The sequence below is a fragment of the Pelophylax lessonae genome, assembly GCF_965119305.1.
Source record: "Pelophylax lessonae genome assembly, chromosome: 3".
NCBI lineage: Eukaryota > Metazoa > Chordata > Amphibia > Anura > Ranidae > Pelophylax > Pelophylax lessonae.
Window position 1 is genome coordinate 116,908,608 of NC_138770.1, and position 26,121 is coordinate 116,934,728.

The window sequence follows — 26,121 nt, forward strand, 5'->3', positions numbered from 1 at the left end:
GGAGGAAGAATATCCCATCATTGGAGGCCAGTGGGATGAAGAATATCCCATCATTGCAGGTCAGTAGGAGGAAGAATATCCCATCATTGGATCCAGTGGCAGGAAGGATTGCCCCTCAAGCAGGCAGTAGGACGTAAAAACACCTGATATCAGTGGTAGGAAGAATACCTGGTCACCAATGGTCAGCATTACAAATCCAGGACCTCCTAGGTCCTTGCCCCAGGTATAGATATCTCAGGCAGGCAGCATGCCAAGGAAGCATGGTAACAGTAAGCTCTTGTCTCACATGTGGACATCTGTACCCTGCAGCTGGTGAAGGGGCATGTATTAATCCTAGGAGGGTCATCCAACCCCCAGGACATTTATGGGGACACACATAAGACCAGTCATGACTGGTTTCTTGTAAACAAAGCAATTATACTAGGACATGTGGTACTACAAAGAGCAACCTTCCCCACCCCCAGCACAGTTCAGTGCTATGTAGTGGGTCCAGCAGTGGCAGCACACACACACTGCAGTCACCTCCTCCGCACACAGGACACACAACACAGCCAGTGCACTGTGCAGGGGAAGCGATTCGCTTTTCAGGCTGATTTGGCCAGAGCGGCGCCCCGTAGGCAGAGCGGAGCCTCGTACTGCGCATGTCCGCTGTCACTTCTGCCTATGGGACAAGCATGGCGGCTTGCAGGAGGTCAGTGCTGCTGGCCCGGTACCGGACAGGTGAGTGCACAGAGGTCACCAGGGGATATACTGCAATGTACAGAGAGGGTGGCAGCAGCATGGACTCCTTCTATGAGAAGGTCACTGCATGTCATTGGATGTAGGATCCCCATGCAGCAGAACACACAGTCTAAGAACATCTAACCCACACAGAAAGGGATCACTAGTCTCATACATGTGGAGGAAAAGCCTGTAAGAAGCAGCCAATCAGAAGAGAACCAGGAGCTACATCTCAGAATAGAACACCATCTGAAGAGATCATTTGTATCATAGGGGTATAGTCCTAGAAACAGGGGAATGACAGTGCCGCTTCCCTGAACTTCCAGTCTTCACAGGAAAGTGTGGTCAGTGCAGTCTCTAGTCAGTCTGTTAGCTTGGAGAATACCGGGGTAAAAAGAGGGGAGAACAGGGCAGTTCATTGCCGTTCTAGGGCTGTGTGTTTCTATTGATGCACACAGTGTAGGGGGACACAACTCTAGTCGCTGTATACAACATTGGCTCCATAGGACCCTGAAAACTAGAGGTGCGCCAAATGGAAAATTTGGTGCCGAAAATGACCGTTTGTAACTAAATATACAGTGGATATAAAAAAAGACGTTAAAAAAAAATATATATATTAAAAAAAGACACGTTAAAATGTCCGGTTTCTGTGATGTAAAAAAAATGAGACAAAGATAAATCATTTCAAAACTTTTTCCACCTTTAATGTGACCTATAAACTGTACAACTCAGCTGAACAACAAACTGAAATCTTTTAGGTGGAGGAAAGTAAAAATAAAAAACAAATATGGTTGCATAAGTGTGCACACCCTTAAACTAATACTTTGTTGAAGCACCTTTTGATTTTATTACAGCACTTTCTCAGTCTTTTTGGGTATGAGTCTATCAGCATGGCACATCATGACTTGGCAATATTTGCCCACTCTTCTTTGTAAAAACACTCCAAATCTGTCAGATTGTGAGGGTGTCTCCTGTGCACAGCTCTCTTCAGATCACCCCACAGATTTTCAATAGGATTCAGGTCTGGGCTCTGGATGGGCCATTCCAAAACTTCTGGTGAAGCCATTCCTTTGTTGATTTGGATGTATGCTTTGGGTCGTTGTCATACTGAAAGATGAAGTTTCTCTTCATGTTCAGCTTTCTAGCAGAAGCCTGAAGGTTTTGTGCCAATATTGACTGGTATTTAGAACTGTTCATAATTCCCTCTACCTTGACTGAGGCCCCTGTTCCAGCTGAAGAAAAACAGCACCAAAGCATGATGCTGCCACCACCATGCTTCACTGTGAGTATGGTGTTTTGGGGTTGTGCATTGTTCTTTTTGTGCCAAACAAATCTTTTGGAATTACGGCCAAAAAGTTCAACCTTGGTTTCATCAGACCATAACACAATTTCTCACATGCTTTTGGGAGACGTAAAAAAAGGCTTCCATCTTCCCACTCTACCCCACAGCCCAGATATATGAAGAATACAGGAGATTGTTGTCACATCTACCACACAGGTAGTACTAGACAGATATTCCTGCTAGGGATGCACCGAAATGAAAATTTTGGTCCAAAACCGAAAATGCAGGATGCCATTGGCCGAAAACCGAAAATGACTTTTTCCCTCCAAATAATTTTAAAATAGATAGAACAGGAGCATACGCCAAAAACAGGCAGCGATGTACACCTGTCGCTGCCATCCTGTCACAGTATATGTACTGTGATGGGTTGGCAAGAGGTTAATTTAATTACCAATGGTATTAGTATTTTACAGCATGAGGGGGTTAATGTATTGTCACTGCTGGTCACTCATCTATTAGTGACCGACCAGTGGCAGTTAATTAACCCCTTTGTGCTGCATTAGTGCAACCAGTATCAGTGTTAATTAACACTGGTTGCACTAATGCAGCACAAAGGGGTTCATTAACCGCTTGCCGACCGCCGCACGACTATATACTGCGGCGGTCAGCCCCTCACAGGCAGAGTGACGTATCGGTACGTCACTAGCCTGGGAGGGTCTGGGGAGCGAGCGCGCGCCGCCCCCCCCCCCCGCGCGTGTGACCGGCGGACCCGATGTCCGCCGGCCACTCTGCGATCGGCAGGGGGGAGGGAGAAAGTCAGGCAGCTTGTGTAAACAAGCCACCTGTCATTCTCCTCGGTGTAAAGACACTGATCACACGGATCTACTGTGTAGATCCGTTGATCAGTGTCCTTACAGCTCAAGTCACAGCCAATCACAGTTAGAATCACGCCCCTAGGGACACACACAGTCCCTCCCTCCCAAATAAAGTTAACCCCTTCACTACCAGTGTATTTTTACAGTAACAGTGCATATTTATAGCACTGATTACTGTAGAAATGTCACTGGTAATCCCAAAAGTGTCAAAAATGTCAGTCAAGGGTCCGATCTGTCTGCCCCAATGTCGCAGTCCCGCAAAAAAATCGCAGATCGCCACCATTATGCGTTAAAAAAAAAAACAACAAAAATGACAAAAATCTTTCCCTTTGTTAGTAAACGCGATAACTTTTGCGCAAACCAATCAAAATACGCTTTTTGCGATTTTTTTTTTTTTTTTTTTTTTTTTTTTTTTTTTTTTTTTTTTTACCAAACATATGTAGCATAAAACAAATTGGCCGAAAATGTTAAAAAATTTTGATTTTTACATTTTTTGGGGGGGGGGGGGGGGAATTTCATATAAAAAAATGTGAAAAATATTGTTATTTTTGCAAAATTGACGCTCTTTTTTTGTTTATAGCGCATGATCGAAAAATCGCACAGGTGATCAAATACCACCAAAAGAAAGCTCTGTTTGTGGGGAAAAAAGGACGCCAAATTAGTTTAGGTACAGCGGCGCACGACCGCGCAATTGTCAGTTAAAGTCACGCAGTGCCGAATCGCAAAATACCCCCTGGTCGTTTAGCAGCCAAATCCTCCGGGGCTTAAGTGGTTAACTGCCACTGGTCGGTCACTAATGCAGCAGTGACAATACATTAACCCCCTCATGCTGCATAATTAATACAAATACCAATGGTAAGCTGCCTCAGCTATCACCCCTCCTCCCCCCTGCCTCAGCGTCCCCCTCCTACTCACTCAGCTCCTCCGGTGTCCATTATTCAAAAGCCCCGCCTCTGGCCGGCCTCCCGGTGATGCCACTACTACTACGATCTGTACATGAATGAAGTGACACACCGGGCGAGCGGCCGCTAATAGCTGTCACTATGTGAGCCTTAACTTCTCTTCAATACCCTGACACTCCGGGCGGGAGGGCGGGGTGAGCGGCCGCTAATAGATAGAACTATGAGATCCTTCCCTGTCAGCGGGGCTGTGTGTGAAATTCTGTGAATGAGAACTGACCTGACACCGGGCGGGGGGGGGGGCGGGGGGAGCGGCCGCTAATAGCTGTAACTATGTGAGCCTTTCACTTACATGTCAGGCATGTATCTCCGCTGACAGGGAAGTGAAAGGCTCACATAGTTATTAGCGGCCGCTCCCCCCGCCCCCCCCCCCCCGCCCGGTGTCAGGTCAGTTCTCATTCACAGAATTTCACACACAGCCCCGCTGAGCTGACAGGGAAGGATCACATAGTTATATCTATTAGCGGCCGCTCGCCCCACCCTCCCGCCTGGTATGTCCCTTCATTAATGCACAGATCGTAGTAGTAGGGACGTCATTGAGAGGCGGGCGGCCGGCCAGAGGCGGGACTTTTAAAACCTGTCCTGCGCTGCGCCCTCCTCCTTCCTCACGGCGGCCATATTAATTTCGGCACTGTTAACCCATTATCGGCCGAAATGAGATAGGCTCATTTTCGGCCGATAATTTCGGTGGCCGTAATTTCAGTGCATCCTTAATTCCTGCAGCTCCTTTAATGTTGCTGAAGGCCTCTTGGAAGCCTCCCTGACCAGTTTTCTTCTTGTCTTTTCATCAATTTCGGGGTGACGTCCAGTTCTTGGTAAAGTCACTGTTGTGCCATATTTTCTCCACTTGATGATGACTGTCTTCACTGTGTTCCATGGTATATCTAATGCCTTGGAAATTCTCCTGACTGATACCTTTTACCAATGAGATCCCTCTGATGCTTTGGAAGCTCTCTGCAGGCCATGGCTTTTGCTGTACGATGTGACTAAGAAAATGTCAGGAAAGACCTACTAGAACAGCTGAGCTTTATTTGGGGTTAATCAGAGGAACTTTAATTGATGGGAGGTGTGTACTGACTCCTATTTAACACGATTGCTTAATTCTGAACACAGCTACATCCCCAGTTATAAGAGGGTGTGCACACTTATGCAACCGCATTATTTTATTTTTTCTCTCCTTCCAACCCCTTAAAAGATATAGGGTCCTTTCACACGACCGCTCCGTGTGTCCGCAAATCATCCCATCCGTTTGCGGATGATTTGCGGACATAATGTAAGTGAATGGCATTGCGGATGTCGGCGGAATACCATCCGCTGACACCCGATTTTCCTCCTTTCAGTTCTGTTCCGTTTTTTCGAATGGAACAGAACCCTATTTTTTCATCCGTGTAAAAAACGGAAAGGAAGGAAAATCGGATGTCAGCGGTGTCATCCGCTGACATCCGCAATGCCATATACTTACATTATGTCCGCATATCATCCGCAAATGGATGGGATGATATGCGGGCACACGGAGCGGATGAAACAAATGTCATCCGCTCCGTGAAAAAAAAAAAAAAAAAGTCCCGCAGCGGACTAAAGCAGCGGAGCGGCCGTGTGAAAGGACCCATAAGGTTTGTTTTTCAATTGAGTTGTACAGTTTATAGGTCACATTAAAGCCCCTTTAACACATACGGTCCGTTCAGTTCATCAGTTCAGTCACGTCAAAATGTATCAGTTTTCCGTCAGTTTTCCGTCAGTTTTCCATCCGTTTTTCGTCCGATCCGTTTTTTGGACGGATGAAAAATAGGGCATTCATACGTTTAAAAAAACAGACATTGACAGAAGCGGATGAAAACGGATGTTAACTGATGATCATCCGTTGTCATCCGTTTTTATATAGAGATGCATTGATGTCCGTTTTTCATCCGTCAACGGGCCTAAAGGTGGAAAAAGTTCTGAAATTATTTATCTTTAGCTAATTTTTTGTTAAATCACAGAAACCTTACCTTTTAACAGGGGTGTGTAGACTTTTTATATCCATTGTATAGATTTTTATATATAATGGTAATAATATTCAACTTAATATCGTAAATTTAAATGAATTTGGATTTATTGCCGGCCATTATTGGCACTTTTAGCACAAGAAAAGTTCAAGAAAAATGTATCTCTTTAAATCCTATGTTTGTCTGTAGACTGTTCTTTCTGTTGTGGTGGTAAAAGCCCTGCTTGATGCATTTTTTGGCCAGTTAAAAAAAACGCGCCTCCCCGTTTAAATGCATTGAAATCGCAGCAAGAACACATCAATAACGCACCCTTGTTACATTTGTGATGTGGTTTTTGAATCACATGACCTATGAAATCCTAAGCACAGTAAAATGGAAGCAAAATGCGTGCTCTGTGAAACTATTCGCACCTTTTTTCTCTTATCTGCAAAATTCCCATAACACCATTTTCGCCCAGATATGTTTCGGTCGACGAAATTTCAGTGCATCTTTACTGAAAACAATTGTTTTTTGTGAAGCTCGCCCCGACTCCACAGTCAAAAGCGATATAGCTGGTGAGTGTGGCTTCACCTTTTGCGACCCCCTGTTCTCTAAGGCTCCATTCACACCTAAGCGATCTGAATCAATTCCAAATCGCGGGATGCTTTTGCAATGCTATTACTACTTAATGGCACCCCAATCACATGGCGATTTTACTGTGATTGTCGTGATGCTAGACGCTCAAAAAGTTGCAGGAGCCTCTTTTGAGCGACAGTGTCGCATGTTGCGATTTACAGCATAATTTATCGCACTAAAATCGTGCCAGGATTGGGGTGCCATTAAGAAGTAATGGCATCGCTCAATTGTCCCACGATTTGGAATCGCGGGCAGAATCACACTGGTTCCGGACGCAATTCAGATCACTCAGGTGTGAATGGAGGCTTAATGCCCCGTACACATGTGCAGATTATCTGAAGACTTTTGTCTGCAGACTTACCAAAATTATATAATATGAGGTCAAACCTAAACACTTTCAATTTATATGCAATCCGGCAGGCCCTTGCACTACATAGAAAAGGTAAATCTGAAGACAAAAGTCTTCAGATAATCTGCACGTGTGTACGGGGCATAAGGCAAGCAGCACTTTAGCAGTTGCGTGGGGGGGGGGGGGGGGGGGCATTAAATCATATCGGCACCCACAGCACATTTTCGCACACAACAAAGCACATGGAGCCGCAGCACAATACGACTTGGTGCGGCAAAATTTCAAAAGGGTGGTCGGAGACTTCATTCCTGCATTTCTCATGCCCATTGGAATGAATGCGCTTATACATATCTAAATAGAGCCTTGGATTTAATACCCAGTTCCCCCCCTTCTCTCTCTCTCTGATGCATCTGCTATAGAGCAGCCCATTGCCAGGAACACACGTTTCCCACTCGCAGATACGTGAACCTACCATTACAGCTGTGGGGTAAACAATGAAGTGACATCACTGGCAGGGCAGGCTAGAGTTTTATGTTGAAAATTCAGTTCATTCCTATGAGATGATTGCATAACCCAATACTTCTCATAATGACTGAAAGACCTGTATGAAATGCAGGCTATCACAAATTGAGGGGTCTGATTGGCTAAGATGATCAGAAGTATAAAACCCAACTCTGGTAATCAAAATAATTGCTCCCCACCCATTGGGTCGCTTTTTTCTGATAAATACATTTATGTTTTTTTTTTTTTTTTTAATATTCCAAAATTTGCAATTTGTTAATTTCTCCTCCCCTAGGATTCCTGATGCCGGCCAGGTTCCTTTCTGATGGTGAGCCTACCAAGTTCCAGCCGCCCGTCAAGCCAGTGTTTGTAGATAAGGAAGTGCCGCTGGAGTCTCAGAGAAGGTATTGCCAATTTTTCGTTGTTGAATTTCAGGGTGTGAATATTTAATACATATTGTGCATTGGTCCAACCTGAATCAATGTTATGCCCCATACACACGTGCAGATTATCTGCAGACTTTTGTCTTCAGACTTACCAAAACCATATAATATGAGGTCAAACCTAAACACTTTCAATTTGTATGCAATCCGGCAGGCCCTTGCACTACATAGAAAAGGTAAGTCTGCAGACAAAAGTCTGCAGATAATCTGCACGTGTGTATGGGGCATTACTCTCTATATACCATACTATGCCAATGCCCCTGGAAGCTACAAATCACCAAAGTAGATACCGCTAATCCATTGATCACCACTTGCTTCCCACGCGGAGCAGCTTCCCTGCTGCATTGTGAACACTGGAGGCTGACCACTTGACACGGGCACCATTCAGAGAATTCTGTTTAAACCTGGTCAACTCCCAACACCACAAATGGGAGAGGGCAAGGAAGGGCTAAGCCCACTCAAAGGATTTCTGCATACTGCTCTGCTTGTTAGCGCTTTTGTTCAACCACGCGAATGAAGGCACTTATATGTGGTGAGTAACCATCCGATGGGAGTGGGGAGTGAAGATACACAGCGGTGGTGGATATTTGTGGTGATATATGGTGTCATCATTCACTGGACTCACTAATACCTACACTTATTTTTATCAGACTCACACATTTTTTGATTCTTCATTATATCACGAGGATAATAGTCACTGGACGCTCCGTACCTTTATCTCACGTATAGGATTACCTTTCATCATTTATCACCAATTTTGTTATTGTATTTGCGCTGCTTGTGTTGCACATACTTATGTGTATTTTCACTTTATTAACATTTTTATTTTATTTAAGTAGCGGCATCTATTGTGTTATTCAAGTTTTAGCATGAGAGATTTGCACTATCTTTACCATTCAGAGAATGTTTCGCATTTTCTCTACTTGGACAAGGTAGAGAGTGTGATGTCCCCACCCTACCTCTCCACCTTATCCAATCAGAGAACGCTTTGCATTATTTCAGGAGATGCAAATTCTCTCGATGGCTCCCATGCAGAGTAGCCAACCTTTTGTGTTCTGAATGCAGTAGAGTGTTCAAAGAGAAAGTTTGACCGCACTCAGGAGTAGATAAACTGGAAGTGTTTTATTCCTATAAACTTCAATACATAGGTGATGCACCTATGTATTCAAGTTTATGGGAATAAAACACTTCCAGTTAATCTACTCCTGAGTGCGGTCAAACTTTCTCTTTGAACACTTGACGATTGGATGGCGGATCCGACCGACACCGGAGCGGCTTTTTTCTGTTGCTACTATTCTGAATGCAGTAGGCCAGCCACTCAGTCCTATTATTTTGCACAGGTGATTTGATGAGTTTTGCTGCCTTGGTAATTATCACAGCCCTTTCATCTGAGGGAAATCCTGAAAACATGACCTGTTGTGGGTACTGGAGTTGAGAAACATTGACTTATACAATAGATATATTAGGTACACATGATTTCTTGGTACCCTTTTTATATGACATTTTTTCATTAAGGTATTACCTTTCTTGCATCAACTCCTGATGACGTGGACAGGGATTAACGAAACGTGTAGAGTCATGGGATGTCAAGAAGATTTGTTTGCTACAATTTGTGTAATCATGTATCTCTAATTATGTATATAATTACCAGGATCCAATATTTTATATTGCTATCATGTGTATTTCTTGTGTATCAGATCATTTTAATGTGTCTGTATTGTATTTGGAAAATTTTCATCATGTACTTTCAGGACTAAAGAGGTTGTAAACCCATGACGGTTTTTTTTTTTTTTTTTTCTGTAACCTGAAAGAGAAACACATAATGAGCTAGTATGCATCGCATACTAGCTCATTATGAAATACTTACCTAAGAACGAGCCCCCGCCGTGCCGCTCACTCACCTGTATGACGGGCGACATGTCCAGTCGCCCGTCTTCCGGGATCGCGGCATCCGGCCATCTGATTGGCCGGAGACGTCACTCCCGCGCACGCTTGCGGGAGCCGACGGTCACGGCACGGGGCTCTGAAGAAATGGCACCAGCGGCCGTTCCTTCAGGGCGCATGTGCCAGTGACGTCACTGGCTGCATGTAAGGTAAATATTTCCTAAACGGTACATGTTTAGTAGATATTTACACTACCTATAGGTAACCCTTATCATAGGCTTGCCTATAGGTAAAAGTGTCAGAGGAGGGTTTACTTCCTCTTAAGGAATGTCCAATTCCAATTATTTTTAATAAATTTAAAATCATGTGTACCTAATATATCTATTGTATGTGATTTGCCTCACTCAAAGTCCCATGACCAATGTATTCTTTTCTTGAATGTAACAGTATAAAATATTAATACTTGGGATTCCAAAATATTGTCAGTGTTTGTGCTGTTTTTTGGTAAATTTATATGTACCAGTCAGCGGTTGTTATGTAGTTGTTAATATTTACTGGGAAATATATGTATAGATATATTTAGATATATTCAATAGTCCTGTGCGAAAAAGCTCAACTAGTCATGGACCATAAAGACGTGTGGACAAAAATGCTTTTGGCTTTTCTGTATATTGGTTACAAAATGGTCCATATAGTTGGAGACCCTGTCCTCCGATCGTTTATTTCAATATTAATCTTTCTATAAGATTGTATGTGCTTGTATTTTATGCATATTATTTACCCGTAGAAGGATCCTTTCTTTACATTCAGAAGCCCTGAGACTTCTGCTGGGTGTCACCATCTAGGACTCGGAGCTGACGTTCTGTTGTCACTCTCTAATACCCCCCCTTTGCTTCTCTCCTAGCAGGGACATAAAGGGTTATGTAGGGTGGTGGGAGCAGGGCCAGCACGAAATGTACAATACCAGCAAAAAAAGATGGAGGGGGCTGTGCTAGGGAATTGACACTTCCTGACAAAGTCAGGTTTTCCAGCAAGTTCGAAGGCACACGTTGCAAGTAAATTAAAAAAAAGTTTATGAAAAGAAAAAGCGCTGTAATTAAGCATTTTAACCCCTTCACGCTGACACTTCTATGCGGTCTCACTGAACTGGGCTATTTGCCATGGGGCTGCATATATGTGTGTATCTGTCTTTGTGCTGAGAATGCCCCACGCAGTGCGCTCCCAGCACAGACACAGGGGTCCCACGGGAGCCACAGGTCCCCTACTTACCATTAGGAGCCGGATCTCCTAATTCTGGGTCATCTGATTGTTGTGATAGCCTCTGATTGACTACCACAATGATCAGTCACTGTGAAGCCCGCCCCTTTGTTTCTCTCTCTATAAATGGAGAGGAAAGATACATTGTATTTTTCTCTCTCCTTGCAGAGAAAAAAAAAGTGTGTAAAAAAAAAAAAAAAAAAAAAATCATATTAAAAAATAAAGAAAACCTACCCAGATTAAGGTTTGATCTAGGTCAGTGCCAGGGTTAGTGTTTGGGTCAAGAAAGGGGCAATATTTTGGGCAGAATTTTTTTTTTTTTTTTTTTTTTATTAGTGTCAGTGTGTTTTTATGTAGTACAAAAAAAAAAAAGCAAAATGCGCACTATTGTTTCTGGGCTGTACTACAGGCACAACTAACATACACATATGTGGTATCACTGAGATCATCAAGAGCAGTAGACTTATTTTTAGGTTGTTCTTTGGTGCTAGGTTATGGTATTAACAAGAAATATACAGCTAAATTTAACCACTTAAGCCCCAGAAGATTTTACCCCCCTTCCTGACCAGGCCCTATTTTGCGATTCGGCACTGCGTGACTTTAACGGACAATTGCGCGGTCGTGCGTACCTAAACAAATTTGACGTCCTTTTTCCCACAAACAGAGCTTTCTTTTGGTGGTATTTGATCACCTGTGCAATTTTTTTTTTTTTGATCGTGCGCTATAAACAAAAAAAGAGCGACATTTTTGCAAAAATAACAATATTTTTCACATTTTTTTTTTATATGAAATTCACCCCCCCCCCCCCCAAAAAAAAATGTAAAAATCAAAATTTCTCTTACGTCCTCCGACAGTCGCCGCCCCTTCATATTCATCACCAATGGGTTATGTCCTCTTATCCGTAGGAGTAGCTAGGCAATAGAATATGTTAGTACAAAGACTTTTAACATATCCCACCCCCAGGGGGTGGTCCCCTCAGTACATAACCCTCCACTTCCTGTAACCAAACCAGTTTCATTTGTCTAGCTGTCAGGAGTAGCTGGAAGTTTCTGTGCTGGGACACCTTGTCTCAGCTCTCTTTCCTTTCTTTGGATTTTATTTGAGTTTTTTTCTCTCTCTTTCTTGTTAGCTGTTATTTTACCAGCGTTAGTTAGTTCTTCGGAAGAAGAGGATCATGCGGGCTGCGTCTCGGGCTGACCCCCCTGGTCGCAGGTTGTGGGTCAGTGGTTTCTCAGCCCGCCATCGAGCGTTCAGTCAGGTATCGCTCCTGAGTTTTCTGAACGACCCATCCCTGTGTCGTGCAGGGATGTCAGGTGAGGTGGCTACCTCACCGGACGCTGTGCGGTTTCTCAACCCACCTTCTGATGCGTCCTAGATGCGACTCTCCCTGCCTCATGTTCAGCGGTTTGTTCGCCTGTGCGGGTTCCCCACGCCATGTAAGAGGTAAGTGTATGTATGTGGGGACCTGTCTGTCTGGGGGGGTGTCAGTCTGGGACTGTGTTACCTTACCCTGTGTTCACAATGTTACTGTCTCCCTATCCCTCGTATTGCATGCTGTGGGCTGCAGGAGGGGGGGTTGTGCTGCACTCTGTGTCAGTTTGTATGTGAACGGCTGTGTGCTGTGGGGCTTGAGTTTCTCATGCTTGGGCACATTACAGCGCCGCTGCGGCGGTTTAACATGTTTCCTTTTGCTGGGCAATTGGTACGTTTTTTTTTTTTTTACTTCACCCTCATGGGGTGTGGGAGCGGCGGTTTCGGCGCCAAACGGCGCCATTTTGGCTGCGATCGCTCCGGCCGCATGTTTTACATGCATGGCGGCCATTTTCTTGTAGCCTCCATAGGCTTTAATAGAGCGCCCTGTATACCAGCACTTCCTTTCCTTCAGAAGCACCGCAGGCAGCAGCAGCGATCTCCAGGTTCATTTCCCTCTATTCCCTGTATCCTGCCTTGGTTCATTGTCCCTGTGGGGGTCCCTTGTGTGGGGTGTTTTGTGTGAAGTGGGCTACGATCGCAGCGCTCTCTTAAAGGGGCGGTCACCCATTTATTTTTCTGCTACAGGGGCATGGATTCTCAGGAAAACAAATTTCCTACAGCCTTAGTGGGGAGCCAGGGGTCTGCACTCTCCCCCCCCCCCCCCCACGGGGGATTTGGCTGCGATTGTGGCTAGCCTTGCGACTCAGGTGCAAATGCTGGTGGCTGCTCAATCCACAAAAAGGCACAGGGTTTCAATTTCCTCTGATTCAGAGGGTGATGGTGCTGGGGCTGCTGTGGCTGGGGTCTCCTTATCGGGGTCCCGTTCCTCCCTGGACCTTATCGGGTCAGAAATGGAGGCTGGGGTGGAGGGGGTTGATAATTCTCCCCCTGGCTCGTCTGAAGAGCTTGCACTCATGGATGAATTGGTTGCTTCTATCAAGCAAACACTGCGGTTAGAGGAGGAATCATGTCCTCCAGCTGCCTTGGCGGCTTATGGAACGCAGAAAAGGCGCAAAGCGTCGCAGGTGTACCCCTGCACTGATGATTTCCAAAACGCTGTGAAAGAACAGTGGCGTAATATACGCAAGCCATTTGCTGTACCTAGTAGGTTTAAGCTACGCTATCCCTTTACGCCTGCCACTGATGAGCGCTGGTGTATTCCACCGCCGGTGGATCATGCGATAGCGGTTTTGAACAAATCCACTGCGATTCCGGCTGAAGACACCCCGGTGTTCCGGGATGCCACGGACAAGAGGATGGAATCTCTTGCCCGTCACACCTATTCTATTATGGGTTCTATGTTAAAAGCCTTATTTGCTTCTCTTATGGCGGCCCAGGCGGTCGCGAGCTGGACGCAGGTGCTTAGGCGGGTCCTGGTGGCTGATTCTGCCCCCCAGGCGACTTTGGATATGGTGGATCAAATCCACCAGGGTGTCATGTACTTGTGTGATGCGGACCTGGATATGGTTCCGTTGGCTGCACGTGTACACAGTGTGGCGGTGTTAAATCGCCGCCTGGTTTGGTTGAAGTGTTGGTCTGTGGATCAATCTTCCCGTAAGACTTTGGCCAATCTGCCTTATGATGGTTCTCGCCTTTTTGGCGAATCCTTAGATGCACTAATTAAGGGAGTCACGGGTGGTAAGAGGCGCACGCTCTTGCCTCAATCCCACAAGCCCAAGGCGGCTCCCGGTAAGAAGCATGCTTCCTTTCGACCCCATCAGGGGTCCTTTCGTGCCTTTCGGTCACACTATAGGGGCAAGCCGTCAAAGGGTCAAGGCTCCCACAAGAAGCCGTGGGCAGGTAAGCAAAAGTCCGGCCAATCCGGTTCTGCGGCCCACAACAGTGCGGCCTGAAGGGGCGCCCTCCCCGAGTCTGGGGTGGGGGGACGCTTGCTCGGTTTCTCTCAGCCATGGCTGTCCCGGGTTCGGGACAGGTGGGTTCAGGAAATCGTTCGATCTGGCTACAAGATCGAGTTTCTCTCTCGGCCGAAGAGCAGATTTTTTCCCTCAAATCTTCTGTTATCCCCGGAGCGTTTGCGGGACCTGCGCCTAGCGGTGCAGGACCTGAAGGCTCAGGGTGTGGTGGTCCCAGTGCCTCATCGGGACAGATTTCGGGGGTTCTATTCCAATCTGTTCACCGTGCCCAGAAAAGAGGGCAAGGTACGTCCGATTCTGGACTTGAAGGCGCTGAACCGCTTTGTGCGGGTGTGCAAGTTCCGCATGGAATCCCTGCGGTCGGTGGTGGCTGCCCTGGTTCCGGGGGAATTCATGGCTTCCATCGACTTGAAGGATGCGTATCTTCACATCCCCATTTTCGAGGGTCACCAGAGGTACCTTCGATTCGCCATAGCGGAGGATCATTACCAATTTGTGGCTTTGCCTTTCGGTCTCGCCTCGGCTCCGAGTTCCGTGTTCCGTGTTCACCAAAGTGCTGGCACCGGTTCTGGCCTTGTTGAGAGCCCTGGGCATATTGGTCCTGGGATATCTGGACGATATTCTGGTTCGGTCTGCGACCAACCAAGGTCTGGTGAAGGATCTGTCCGTCACGTTGCAGACTCTGCAAGAGTTTGGTTGGACGATCAATTTCCCAAAATCAACATTGTGCCCGTCGGTCCGCCTACCATAGCTGGGAATGATTCTGGACTCTGTCCAGGCGAAGGTCTTCCTACCGGACGACAAACTCAGGACTCTTCAGGAGGGAGTCAGGTCCCTCAGGGACAATCGGTTCTCGTCCATTCGGACGTGCATGCGGTGTCTGGGATTGATGGTCTCGGCTTTCGAGGCGATTCCCTTCGCCCAGTTTCACACTCGGGGTCTCCAAGCGGAGATATTGTCCAAGTGGGACGGGCGACCGCACTCTCTGGATCTTCAGATATCCTTGAGTTCTCAGACCAGAAGGGATCTTCTGTGGTGGCTTCGGTCCCCCTCAGTGTCAGGGGGCAAGTCTTTTCGTCCCTTTTCATGGACGTGATCACCACGGACGCCTGCCTGTCGGGCTGGGGTGGTGTTCTGGGCGTTCTGTCCGCCCAGGGTGTTTGGTCGACGGAGGAATCTTCCCTTCCGATCAACATTCTGGAACTGCGAGCGAAACTCCTCTGTCTTCGCCGTTGGACGGACAGTCTTCACGGCTGTCCGGTCAGGGTGCAGACGGACAATGCCACGGCGGTGGCTTACATCAATCACCAAGGGGGCACCAGGAGTGCCCAGGCGGCTCGAGAAGTGACCGCGATTCTGTCTTGGGCCGAGACGCATGTCCCGGCAATATCAGCAGTTCACATTCCGGGGGTGGAGAATTGGCAGGCGGATTATCTGAGCCGCCAGACCCTGGACCAAGGGGAATGGTCCCTTCACCCGGATGTCTTCCAGATGTTGTGCGCGAAGTGGGGTCTCCCGGAGGAAGACCTGTTCGCGTCTCGTCTGAACAACAAAGTTCCACGGTTCGTGGCAAGGACGCGCGATCCTCGGGCAGACGCGCCGGACGCGTTGGTTGCCCCGTGGCATCAGTACCGACTGATGTATGCGTTTCCACCGCTTCAATTGCTGTCCAGGTTCCTTCGCAGGTTGCACTCGGAACCAACTGCGGTGATTCTTGTGGCACCGGACTGGCCTCGCCGGTCCTGGTACGCAGACCTCGTAAATCTGGCAATCGACGTCCCGTGGCGTCTGCCTCTTCGAGGAGATCTTCTGTCGCAAGGACCGATCTTCCATCCTGCTTTACAGTCGCTGGCTTTGACGGCCTGGCTGTTGAAACCGAGGTCCTGAAGAACAGGGGTCTTTCCCCTGAGGTCATTCACACCTTGTTCAATGCGAGGAAGTCTTCCTCGGGGAAGGTTTACTACCGTACTTGGAAGGCGTATTTTGCCTGGTGCGAATCCGGGGGTTTCTCTCCTACCACTTATTCAGTGTCTAGGGTGTTGTCCTTCCTTCAGACGGGTGTTGAACAGCGTTTGGCGCTGGCTACGATCAAGGGTCAGGTGTCCGCCTTGGCCGTTCTGTTTCAACGTCCTGTGGCATCTAACGCTTTGGTTAGCACTTTTGTGCAGGGGGTACGTCATCTGATCCCCCCTAGGAGGGACCCTCTACCCCCTTGGGACTTGAATCTAGTCCTGTCTGTATTGCAGCGTGCTCCTTTTGAAAGGATCAGGGAGATCTCGCTGTCTTTGTTATCCAGGAAGGTCGCCTTTTTGGTGGCTATCACCTCGGCTCGTCGAGTGTCGGAGCTGGCAGCCTTGTCCTGCAAGTCTCCGTATCTGGTTGTGCATTTGGACAAGGTGGTCTTGCGACCTAACCCTTCTTTTCTTCCAAAAAGGGTTTCGGACTTTCATCTCAATGAGGACATTGTCCTACCTTCGCTCTGCGCGAAGCCTAAGCATCCAACGGAGGTGCTGCTTCACTCCTTGGATGTTGTCCGGGCGATTAGAGTCTACTTGAAATCGACTGAGTCTTTTCGCAAGTCGGATGCCTTGTTTGTTCTTCCGGAAGGTCCTCGGAAGGGCATGGCGGCGTCGGCTTCTACCATCGCCAAATGGATCAGACAGACCATTGAACAGGCCTATGCTTTGAAGGGGAAAGTTCCCCCTGTACCTGTGAAGGCGCACTCTACCAGATCTCTGAGTACGTCTTGGGCCTGTCGTCATGGGGCCTCTGTGGCCCAGGTGTGTAAGGCGGCGACTTGGTCGACCGTCCACACTTTCACAAAATTCTACAGAGTAGGTGTTCAGGCATCGGCTGATGCTTCCTTTGGCCGCAAGGTTCTTAGTGCGGCAGTTCCCTAGAGCCCTTGTTACGGGTTCTTTGACTGTTTGGGACATTTGTTTTTTCCCTGGGTTTTCTTGCTCCTGTTGAGCGAGTGTTTTGTTCTTATGCCCAACTGGTTTCCTTCCTTTGGTAAGGTTCCTTTCTCTGATGGGGAGACGGCGTTGCCTTGGGCGCGGCTGCGTTCTTCCCACCCCTCATGTTTACACTGCTTTGGGACATCCCATTGGTGATGAATATGAAGGGGCGGCGACTGTCGGAGGACGTAAGAGAAAACGGAATTTTTGTAAAATCTTACCTGTAAAATTCCTTTCTCTGAGTCCTCCGACAGTCGCCGCCCCCGCCCCTCTTTTGGGGTTTTTCATGTACTCTCTACTGCTATTTCACTGAAACTGGTTTGGTTACAGGAAGTGGAGGGTTATGTACTGAGGGGACCACCCCCTGGGGGTGGGATATGTTAAAAGTCTTTGTACTAACATATTCTATTGCCTAGCTACTCCTACGGATAAGAGGACATAACCCATTGGTGATGAATATGAAGGGGCGGCGACTGCCGGAGGACTCAGAGAAAGGAATTTTACAGGTAAGATTTTACAAAAATTCAGTTTTTTTAACATTTTTGGCCAATTTGTTTTCTGCTACATATGTTTGGTAAAAAAAAATCACAATAAGCGTATTTTGATTGGTTTGCGCAAAAGTTATTGCATTTACCAGGGAAAGATTTTTGTTGTTGTTTTTTTTTTTTTTTTTAACGAGTAATGGCGGCGATCTGCATTGGAGAAGGAGGGGTTTAGTGTGTCCCTAGGGGCGTGCTTCTAACTGTAAAGGGGTGTGGCTAGTGGTGTAACTACAGAGATATACGATCCTGCATAGCAGGACCGTATGTTCTCTGCACTTACACAAGGGAGAATGACAGGCGGCTTTGTTTACATTAGCCGCCTGCCTTTCTCCCTCTGTAACGGACGATCGCGAGTGACCGGCGGACATCAGGTCCCCGGAGCGTTTGCGGGACCTGCGCCTAGCGGTGCAGGACCTGAAGGCTCAGGGTGTGGTGGTCCCGGTGCCTCATCGGGACAGATTTCGGGGGTTCTATTCCAATCTGTTCACCGTGCCCAGAAAAGAGGGCAAGGTACGTCCGATTCTGGACTTGAAGGCGCTGAACCGCTTTGTGCGGGTGCGCAAGTTCCGCATGGAATCCCTGCGGTCGGTGGTGGCTGCCCTGGTTCCGGGGGAATTCATGGCTTCCATCGACTTGAAGGATGCGTATCTTCACATCCCCATTTTCGAGGGTCACCAGAGGTACCTTCGATTCGCCATAGCGGAGGATCATTACCAATTTGTGGCTTTGCCTTTCGGTCTCGCCTCGGCTCCGAGTTCCGTGTTCCGTGTTCACCAAAGTGCTGGCACCGGTTCTGGCCTTGTTGAGAGCCCTGGGCATATCGGTCCTGGGATATCTGGACGATATTCTGGTTCGGTCTGCCACCAACCAAGGTCTGGTGAAGGATCTGTCCGTCACGTTGCAGACTCTGCAAGAGTTTGGTTGGACGATCAATTTCCCAAAATCAACATTGTGCCCGTCGGTCCGCCTACCATAGCTGGGAATGATTCTGGACTCTGTCCAGGCGAAGGTCTTCCTACCGGACGACAAACTCAGGACTCTTCAGGAGGGAGTCAGGTCCCTCAGGGACAATCGGTTCTCGTCCATTCGGACGTGCATGCGGTGTCTGGGATTGATGGTCTCGGCTTTCGAGGCGATTCCCTTCGCCCAGTTTCACACTCGGGGTCTCCAAGCGGAGATATTGTCCAAGTGGGACGGGCGACCGCACTCTCTGGATCTTCAGATATCCTTGAGTTCTCAGACCAGAAGGGATCTTCTGTGGTGGCTTCGGTCCCCCTCAGTGTCAGGGGGCAAGTCTTTTCGTCCCTTTTCATGGACGGTGATCACCACGGACGCCTGCCTGTCGGGCTGGGGTGGTGTTCTGGGCGTTCTGTCCGCCCAGGGTGTTTGGTCGACGGAGGAATCTTCCCTTCCGATCAACATTCTGGAACTGCGAGCGATACTCCTCTGTCTTCGCCGTTGGATGGACAGTCTTCACGGCTGTCCGGTCAGGGTGCAGACGGACAATGCCACGGCGGTGGCTTACATCAATCACCAAGGGGGCACCAGGAGTGCCCAGGCGGCTCGAGAAGTGACCGCGATTCTGTCTTGGGCCGAGACGCATGTCCCGGCAATATCAGCAGTTCACATTCCGGGGGTGGAGAATTGGCAGGTGGATTATCTGAGCCCCCAGACCCTGGACCAGGGGGAATGGTCCCTTCACCCGGATGTCTTCCAGATGTTGTGCGCGAAGTGGGGTCTCCCGGAGGAAGACCTGTTCGCGTCTCGTCTGAACAACAAAGTTCCACGGTTCGTGGCAAGGACGCGCGATCCTCGGGCAGACGCGTCGGACGCGTTGGTTGCCCCGTGGCATCAGTACCGACTGATGTATGCGTTTCCACCGCTTCAATTGCTGTCCAGGTTCCTTCGCAGGTTGCACTCGGAACCAACTGCGGTGATTCTTGTGGCACCGGACTGGCCTCGCCGGTCCTGGTACGCAGACCTCGTAAATCTGGCAATCGACGTCCCGTGGCGTCTGCCTCTTCGAGGAGATCTTCTGTCGCAAGGACCGATCTTCCATCCTGCTTTACAGTCGCTGGCTTTGACGGCCTGGCTGTTGAAACCGAGGTCCTGAAGAACAGGGGTCTTTCCCCTGAGGTCATTCACACCTTGTTCAATGCGAGGAAGTCTTCCTCGGGGAAGGTTTACTACCGTACTTGGAAGGCGTATTTTGCCTGGTGCGAATCCGGGGGTTTCTCTCCTACCACTTATTCAGTGTCTAGGGTGTTGTCCTTCCTTCAGACGGGTGTTGAACAGCGTTTGGCGCTGGCTACGATCAAGGGTCAGGTGTCCGCCTCGGCCGTTCTGTTTCAACGTCCTGTGGCATCTAACGCTTTGGTTAGCACTTTTGTGCAGGGGGTACGTCATCTGATCCCCCCTAGGAGGGACCCTCTACCCCCTTGGGACTTGAATCTAGTCCTGTCTGTATTGCAGCGTGCTCCTTTTGAAAGGATCAGGGAGATCTCGCTGTCTTTGTTATCCAGGAAGGTCGCCTTTTTGGTGGCTATCACCTCGGCTCGTCGAGTGTCGGAGCTGGCAGCCTTGTCCTGCAAGTCTCCGTATCTGGTTGTGCATTTGGACAAGGTGGTCTTGCGACCTAACCCTTCTTTTCTTCCAAAAAGGGTTTCGGACTTTCATCTCAATGAGGACATTGTCCTACCTTCGCTCTGCGCGAAGCCTAAGCATCCAACGGAGGTGCTGCTTCACTCCTTGGATGTTGTCCGGGCGATTAGAGTCTACTTGAAATCGACTGAGTCTTTTCGCAAGTCGGATGCCTTGTTTGTTCTTCCGGGAAGGTCCTCGGAAGGGCATGGCGGCGTCGGCTTCTACCATCGCCAAATGGATCAGACAGACCATTGAACAGGCCTATGCTTTGAAGGGGAAAGTTCCCCCTGTACCTGTGAAGGCGCACTCTACCAGATCTCTGAGTACGTCTTGGGCCTGTCGTCATGGGGCCTCTGTGGCCCAGGTGTGTAAGGCGGCGACTTGGTCGACCGTCCACACTTTCACAAAATTCTACAGAGTAGGTGTTCAGGCATCGGCTGATGCTTCCTTTGGCCGCAAGGTTCTTAGTGCGGCAGTTCCCTAGAGCCCTTGTTACGGGTTCTTTGACTGTTTGGGACATTTGTTTTTTCCCTGGGTTTTCTTGCTCCTGTTGAGCGAGTGTTTTGTTCTTATGCCCAACTGGTTTCCTTCCTTTGGTAAGGTTCCTTTCTCTGATGGGGAGACGGCGTTGCCTTGGGCGCGGCTGCGTTCTTCCCACCCCTCATGTTTACACTGCTTTGGGACATCCCATTGGTGATGAATATGAAGGGGCGGCGACTGTCGGAGGACGTAAGAGAAAACGGAATTTTTGTAAAATCTTACCTGTAAAATTCCTTTCTCTGAGTCCTCCGACAGTCGCCGCCCCCGCCCCTCTTTTGGGGTTTTTCATGTACTCTCTACTGCTATTTCACTGAAACTGGTTTGGTTACAGGAAGTGGAGGGTTATGTACTGAGGGGACCACCCCCTGGGGGTGGGATATGTTAAAAGTCTTTGTACTAACATATTCTATTGCCTAGCTACTCCTACGGATAAGAGGACATAACCCATTGGTGATGAATATGAAGGGGCGGCGACTGTCGGAGGACTCAGAGAAAGGAATTTTACAGGTAAGATTTTACAAAAATTCAGTTTTTTTAACATTTTTGGCCAATTTGTTTTCTGCTACATATGTTTGGTAAAAAAAAATCACAATAAGCGTATTTTGATTGGTTTGCGCAAAAGTTATTGCATTTACTAGGGAAAGATTTTTGTTGTTGTTTTTTTTTTTTTTTTTTTAACGAGTAATGGCGGCGATCTGCATTGGAGAAGGAGGGGTTTAGTGTGTCCCTAGGGGCGTGCTTCTAACTGTAAAGGGGTGTGGCTAGTGGTGTAACTACAGAGATATACGATCCTGCATAGCAGGACCGTATGTTCTCTGCACTTACACAAGGGAGAATGACAGGCGGCTTTGTTTACATTAGCCGCCTGCCTTTCTCCCTCTGTAACGGACGATCGCGAGTGACCGGCGGACATCGGGTCCACCGGGCACACGCGCGGGGGTGTCCGTGAACAAGCGGGGACGGGATCGCGCCTCCGGCGGGGCGCGCTCGCCCGCCCCCTATTGGCTCGCAGGCGAGTGACGTACCCATACGTCACTTTGCCTGCACGGGGCTGACCGCCGCAGTATATGTACTTGCAGCGGTCGGCAAGCGGTTTAAAAAAAAAAAAAAACACTTTTTTCTTTTTTTCACACTAATATGGGCCAGTTTTCCCTTGATAATAAAGCAAAAATTAGGAGATGCCCATTACCATTGGATGAAAGCCCAGTTTGTCCTTAAAAAAAAAACAGGTATAATCCACCTGGATGCAGTAGTTGTGGTGATATGTACGGTTTTACTAACACGTTGCAAAGTTGTGCTTAGGCGTTAGGATTTGTTTTACCCTTAAGGTGTGAATGGGTTAAATAGTTTGTTTTTCTGTGCTTTTACCTGCAATTTTGTTAATTATTGACAAGTCCCTTTCCTGATAAAATCATTTTATTATTATGTTTTAATGCAGGTTCCTGAGCCCAGAATTTATACCCCGCCGATGCAGGAAAGATCCACTTTATTTTCAGATTGAAAGGGATGACATGATTGAAAGGCGAAGAACGTTCAACATTCCAGAATTCTACGTAGGTGCGAGAACTGTTCCATCCTTATAACCCCATGTTAGTTGAAATGAAAAGGGCAGAAAAGTTAAAGCAGACCTTTAACCACTTCAATACCGGGCACTTTTCCCCCTTCCCGCCCAGGCCAATTTATAGCTTTTGCATTTTTGAATGACAATTGCGCGGTCATGCAACACTGTACCTAAACCAAATTTATGTCATTTTTCCCCACAAATAGAGCTTTCTTTTGGTGGTATTTGATCACCGCAAGGTTTTTTCTTTTTTTGCTAAACAAATAAAAAAAGACCGAAAAGTTTGGGGAAAAAAAAAAAGTTTTTGTTTATGTTATAACATATTGTAAATTAGATAATTATTTTCCTGCACTGATGAGGCCGCACTGACAGGCACTGATAGGGTGGCACTTATATGCAGCACTGATGGGCACTGATAGGTGGCACTGATGGGAAATAATGGGCACTGGTGGGCGGCACTGATAGATGGCAATGATGGGCACTGGTGGGCAGCACTGATGAGGAGGGCACTGGCGGGCTCCCTGAGCCCTGATTGCCATCCCTGTTCATGGGGTCATGGGTGGGCATCCCTGGTGGTTCTAGTGGCACCCCCCAAGGGTCTGCACTGGTAATCGGTGCTCTAATTACCAGTGCAGACCCCCCCCCCCCGTCAGGAAAGCCGCAGATCGGCTCTCCTCTACTCGTGCCTGTTAGGCAGGAACTGAGGAAAGCCGATCAATGGCACTTCCTATTTACTATGTGACCAGCTGTGATTGGACACAGCTGGTCACATGGTAAAGAACCTACGTCAGTAGGCTCTTTACCAAGATCGGAGTTGCGGTGTGTCCGAGTGGCACACCGCAGCACCGATCGCCGCCAGGGGGCGCGCAGAGCGCATTATCCTACCGCCGTCATATGTCGTCTGGTCAGGATATTGTAACCACCTTCCTGCCGTCATTTGCCTATAGGGCAGGCGGGAAGTGGTTAAGGAGATTCTGTCACTTTAAGAATGCTGATTTCTTCCAGCAGGTATGCAGCAGTAGCTAGTACCCCCTGCTATGCCTGATTGGGCCTGTCGCTAGAACAGGCTAATGGCCAATAAGAATGTGTGTGGGGAGGCAGGGGTGATGGTGACTAAAACTTTGCACAATCAGCAAGTACTAAAACCTGCTGCAGGTATTTGCAGTCACCTCTTGGAAATCTTTACTTCATTATTTTCAGCAATCTTAGTGATGAAGTCTCTTTAAAGGATAAGTACACCTGTATCATGGGTGTAATTTGTTACTGATGCAGCAACCCTCCATCCCTCATTGTGATAGTGCTCAGGGGATCTTCTCCCTGCACCTGCTGTCCCAATTATTAAAAACCTGCGGCCAAGCGGGGCTTCACCCACCTGGCCGCATCATTCATTCACAGATTTCTGTGAATGGGAAACTACAACTACCATCAGCGATTGTGGCTGTCTGGTTGTAGTTCATCTTGTAGTTTTCAATGAACTACCAGGGCTCTGATGAGCGCTCTAGGTAGATTGTTGATCGTTCCTGGCGTTCAGCAACTGCCTGTCCGTAAGAGGTACAGGCAGACAGCTACACTGACAGTCTGCAGGAGCCTTGCATTGCGCCCATGATCTGCTGATGATGGGTGCAATGTTTTACAGGCTCCTAATACAAAAAATAATACTAATAAATGTAGATTTTTTTACAGGCAAAAAGACGTACATTACATTTTTTATTTTTGTTTAAGAAAGGTAAACTTATGCTAACTTTGAAAGTTTGCATAAATATTGTCCTGCAATATTCATACAGAAACAGTAATTGCTATTTAAAGCTGTACTTGTTATCAATAAAAAGCTGTCATTGAGCTCCGGTCAAATTACTTTTCCAGCTAATGTCATCAGTCTGCTGCAGGCAAGAAGACATATTTTCTCAGTCTCCTCTCTCCCAGTGATCAGACTATAACAGTATAACTTTGTAACAAGGGAAGGTGAGATGCTGCAGCAGGGGCTGATCTGTGTCAGATATTAGTAAATGCAGGAAACTATTGCACAGGCACCAGAATTACATGTGTTATCATTGAGTAAGCATCCTAGTCTAGGCGCTGTCCCTGGGTTATACCCCAAAGAAAGAGGTTGCAATTCTTTTTGAGAGGAAGCAAAAGTCATTGTCAGGGGAAGTACTGACAATATCATTTGTTCTTTAACCCTTTTGCTGTGCCAACACAACTATTACATTGGTAGCAGTGATGGCATATACAGAAACTCCTGGCCCCTATAACATCTGGGGTTTTTTTGACACTTTTACACCTAGCTTTCAAATAGAATTGATAAAGCTGCCCAAACACTTCTAAACACTAGTTTTACTGGCACATGCAATTTTGAGACTTACGATATTTAGCATCTGTTTACTTGACAAAACCGCTTCTTTTTTATATTACCAAAAAATGGGTATTATTTTGTGTTTATGAGCACATAAATTCATGAGTGCATTTTATTTTTACTGAAAATAGAGACTTGATCGCAGTTAATAGTATTGCAATTATTGTGTAACTTAAAAAATTGCAACTGCTGCCTTTTTTTTCTACAGTGCCTCTGGTTTAGGAAAAGATATAATGTTTTGGGGATTTAGGTGATCTTTGGGCCTAAAATTAGCATTTTAACGTATGCAGAAAAAAAGGTTCTGGCTGTGAAAGGGTTATGTTAAGCTCACAGGAAGTGACAAGGACACTGCATTGCTGCCAGGATCAACATGTATATTCTGTACTTGCTGAAAATGTTTGTCTCTACCCCCCCCCAGAAAAATAAAACGAATGTAGCCACCACATCTAAGGACTATTAAGCTGTAATATAAAATGTTTGCTCTTGGGTTTGGATATAGTTTAATTTAATCAATAAATAATAAAAGACATATATATGGAGTAACAGTATGTACAGATTTCTCCAGTTGTCCTGACATATAGAAATCATCTGTTTCAGAAGCCATTGCTCAGATAGTGTGTGGAAGAAAAAACCATTGGAAGGTTATTAATAGCGAAGAAGAAAGAATGAAGAATACAGAATATCATATATATAATAGAGAAGGAGTCTGGGACATTAGAGTAGATGATTTGAGATGTTCAGTGTATTAATGATCTATATATTTGGTGTCTTCCAGGAAGCATACTTGCTGTGACCATGTCTGATCCCCATGCAGGGGGAAAACTTCACAGATTTGTTGGGATTTGTATCCTGAGATCAGGAAAAGGACTCGGTGCCACCTTTGTTCTCCGAAATGTTATTGAGGGACAAGGTAAAGGACAATGAAACTTGGTGTAGCTGCTTGTGCATTTCATACCTTGAGTGGAACTCCAGCCAAAACATTTTCTTTTTACTAAGGAGGAAATTTCCTCTTACTTTCTGTCGCTGTGACTACACAACTTGAAGAAAATCTCCCCATTGCGGAACCACAGACAGCAATACAATCTTCAGATTTGAATGTTTCCCAGTCTGTCTGGCAAGAGTTTTACTTTAACTAGCGTTCCCAGTTCAAATATTTCTTTGTTGTGGCGTACTCCCTGTTTTCTGTTTAGAGGCACTGACACCTCGCCCATGTATGGTGACAGAGTCTCAGGAAGACCCCTTTATAATCACCTTACCTGCACTTCCTTGCAGCTCCTTTGCTTCTCCTTAACCGTTGAGGATACCCCG

General features: G+C 47.2%; 1 protein-coding gene across 1 annotated transcript in view; it reads left to right on the forward strand.

Annotated features, from left to right (window-relative positions):
* The first annotated feature begins 604 nt into the window (after window positions 1-604).
* The window catches only part of MRPL19 (mitochondrial ribosomal protein L19), a 30,700-nt gene continuing 5,183 nt past the window's right edge, over window positions 605-26,121 (forward strand). The window contains exons 1-4 of the mRNA XM_082251957.1: window positions 605-720; window positions 7,582-7,690; window positions 22,338-22,456; window positions 25,589-25,723. Coding sequence (XP_082108083.1) covers window positions 642-720; window positions 7,582-7,690; window positions 22,338-22,456; window positions 25,589-25,723 — 442 coding nt within the window. The 5' untranslated portion in view covers window positions 605-641. The remainder of the gene's footprint in view (window positions 721-7,581; window positions 7,691-22,337; window positions 22,457-25,588; window positions 25,724-26,121) is intronic.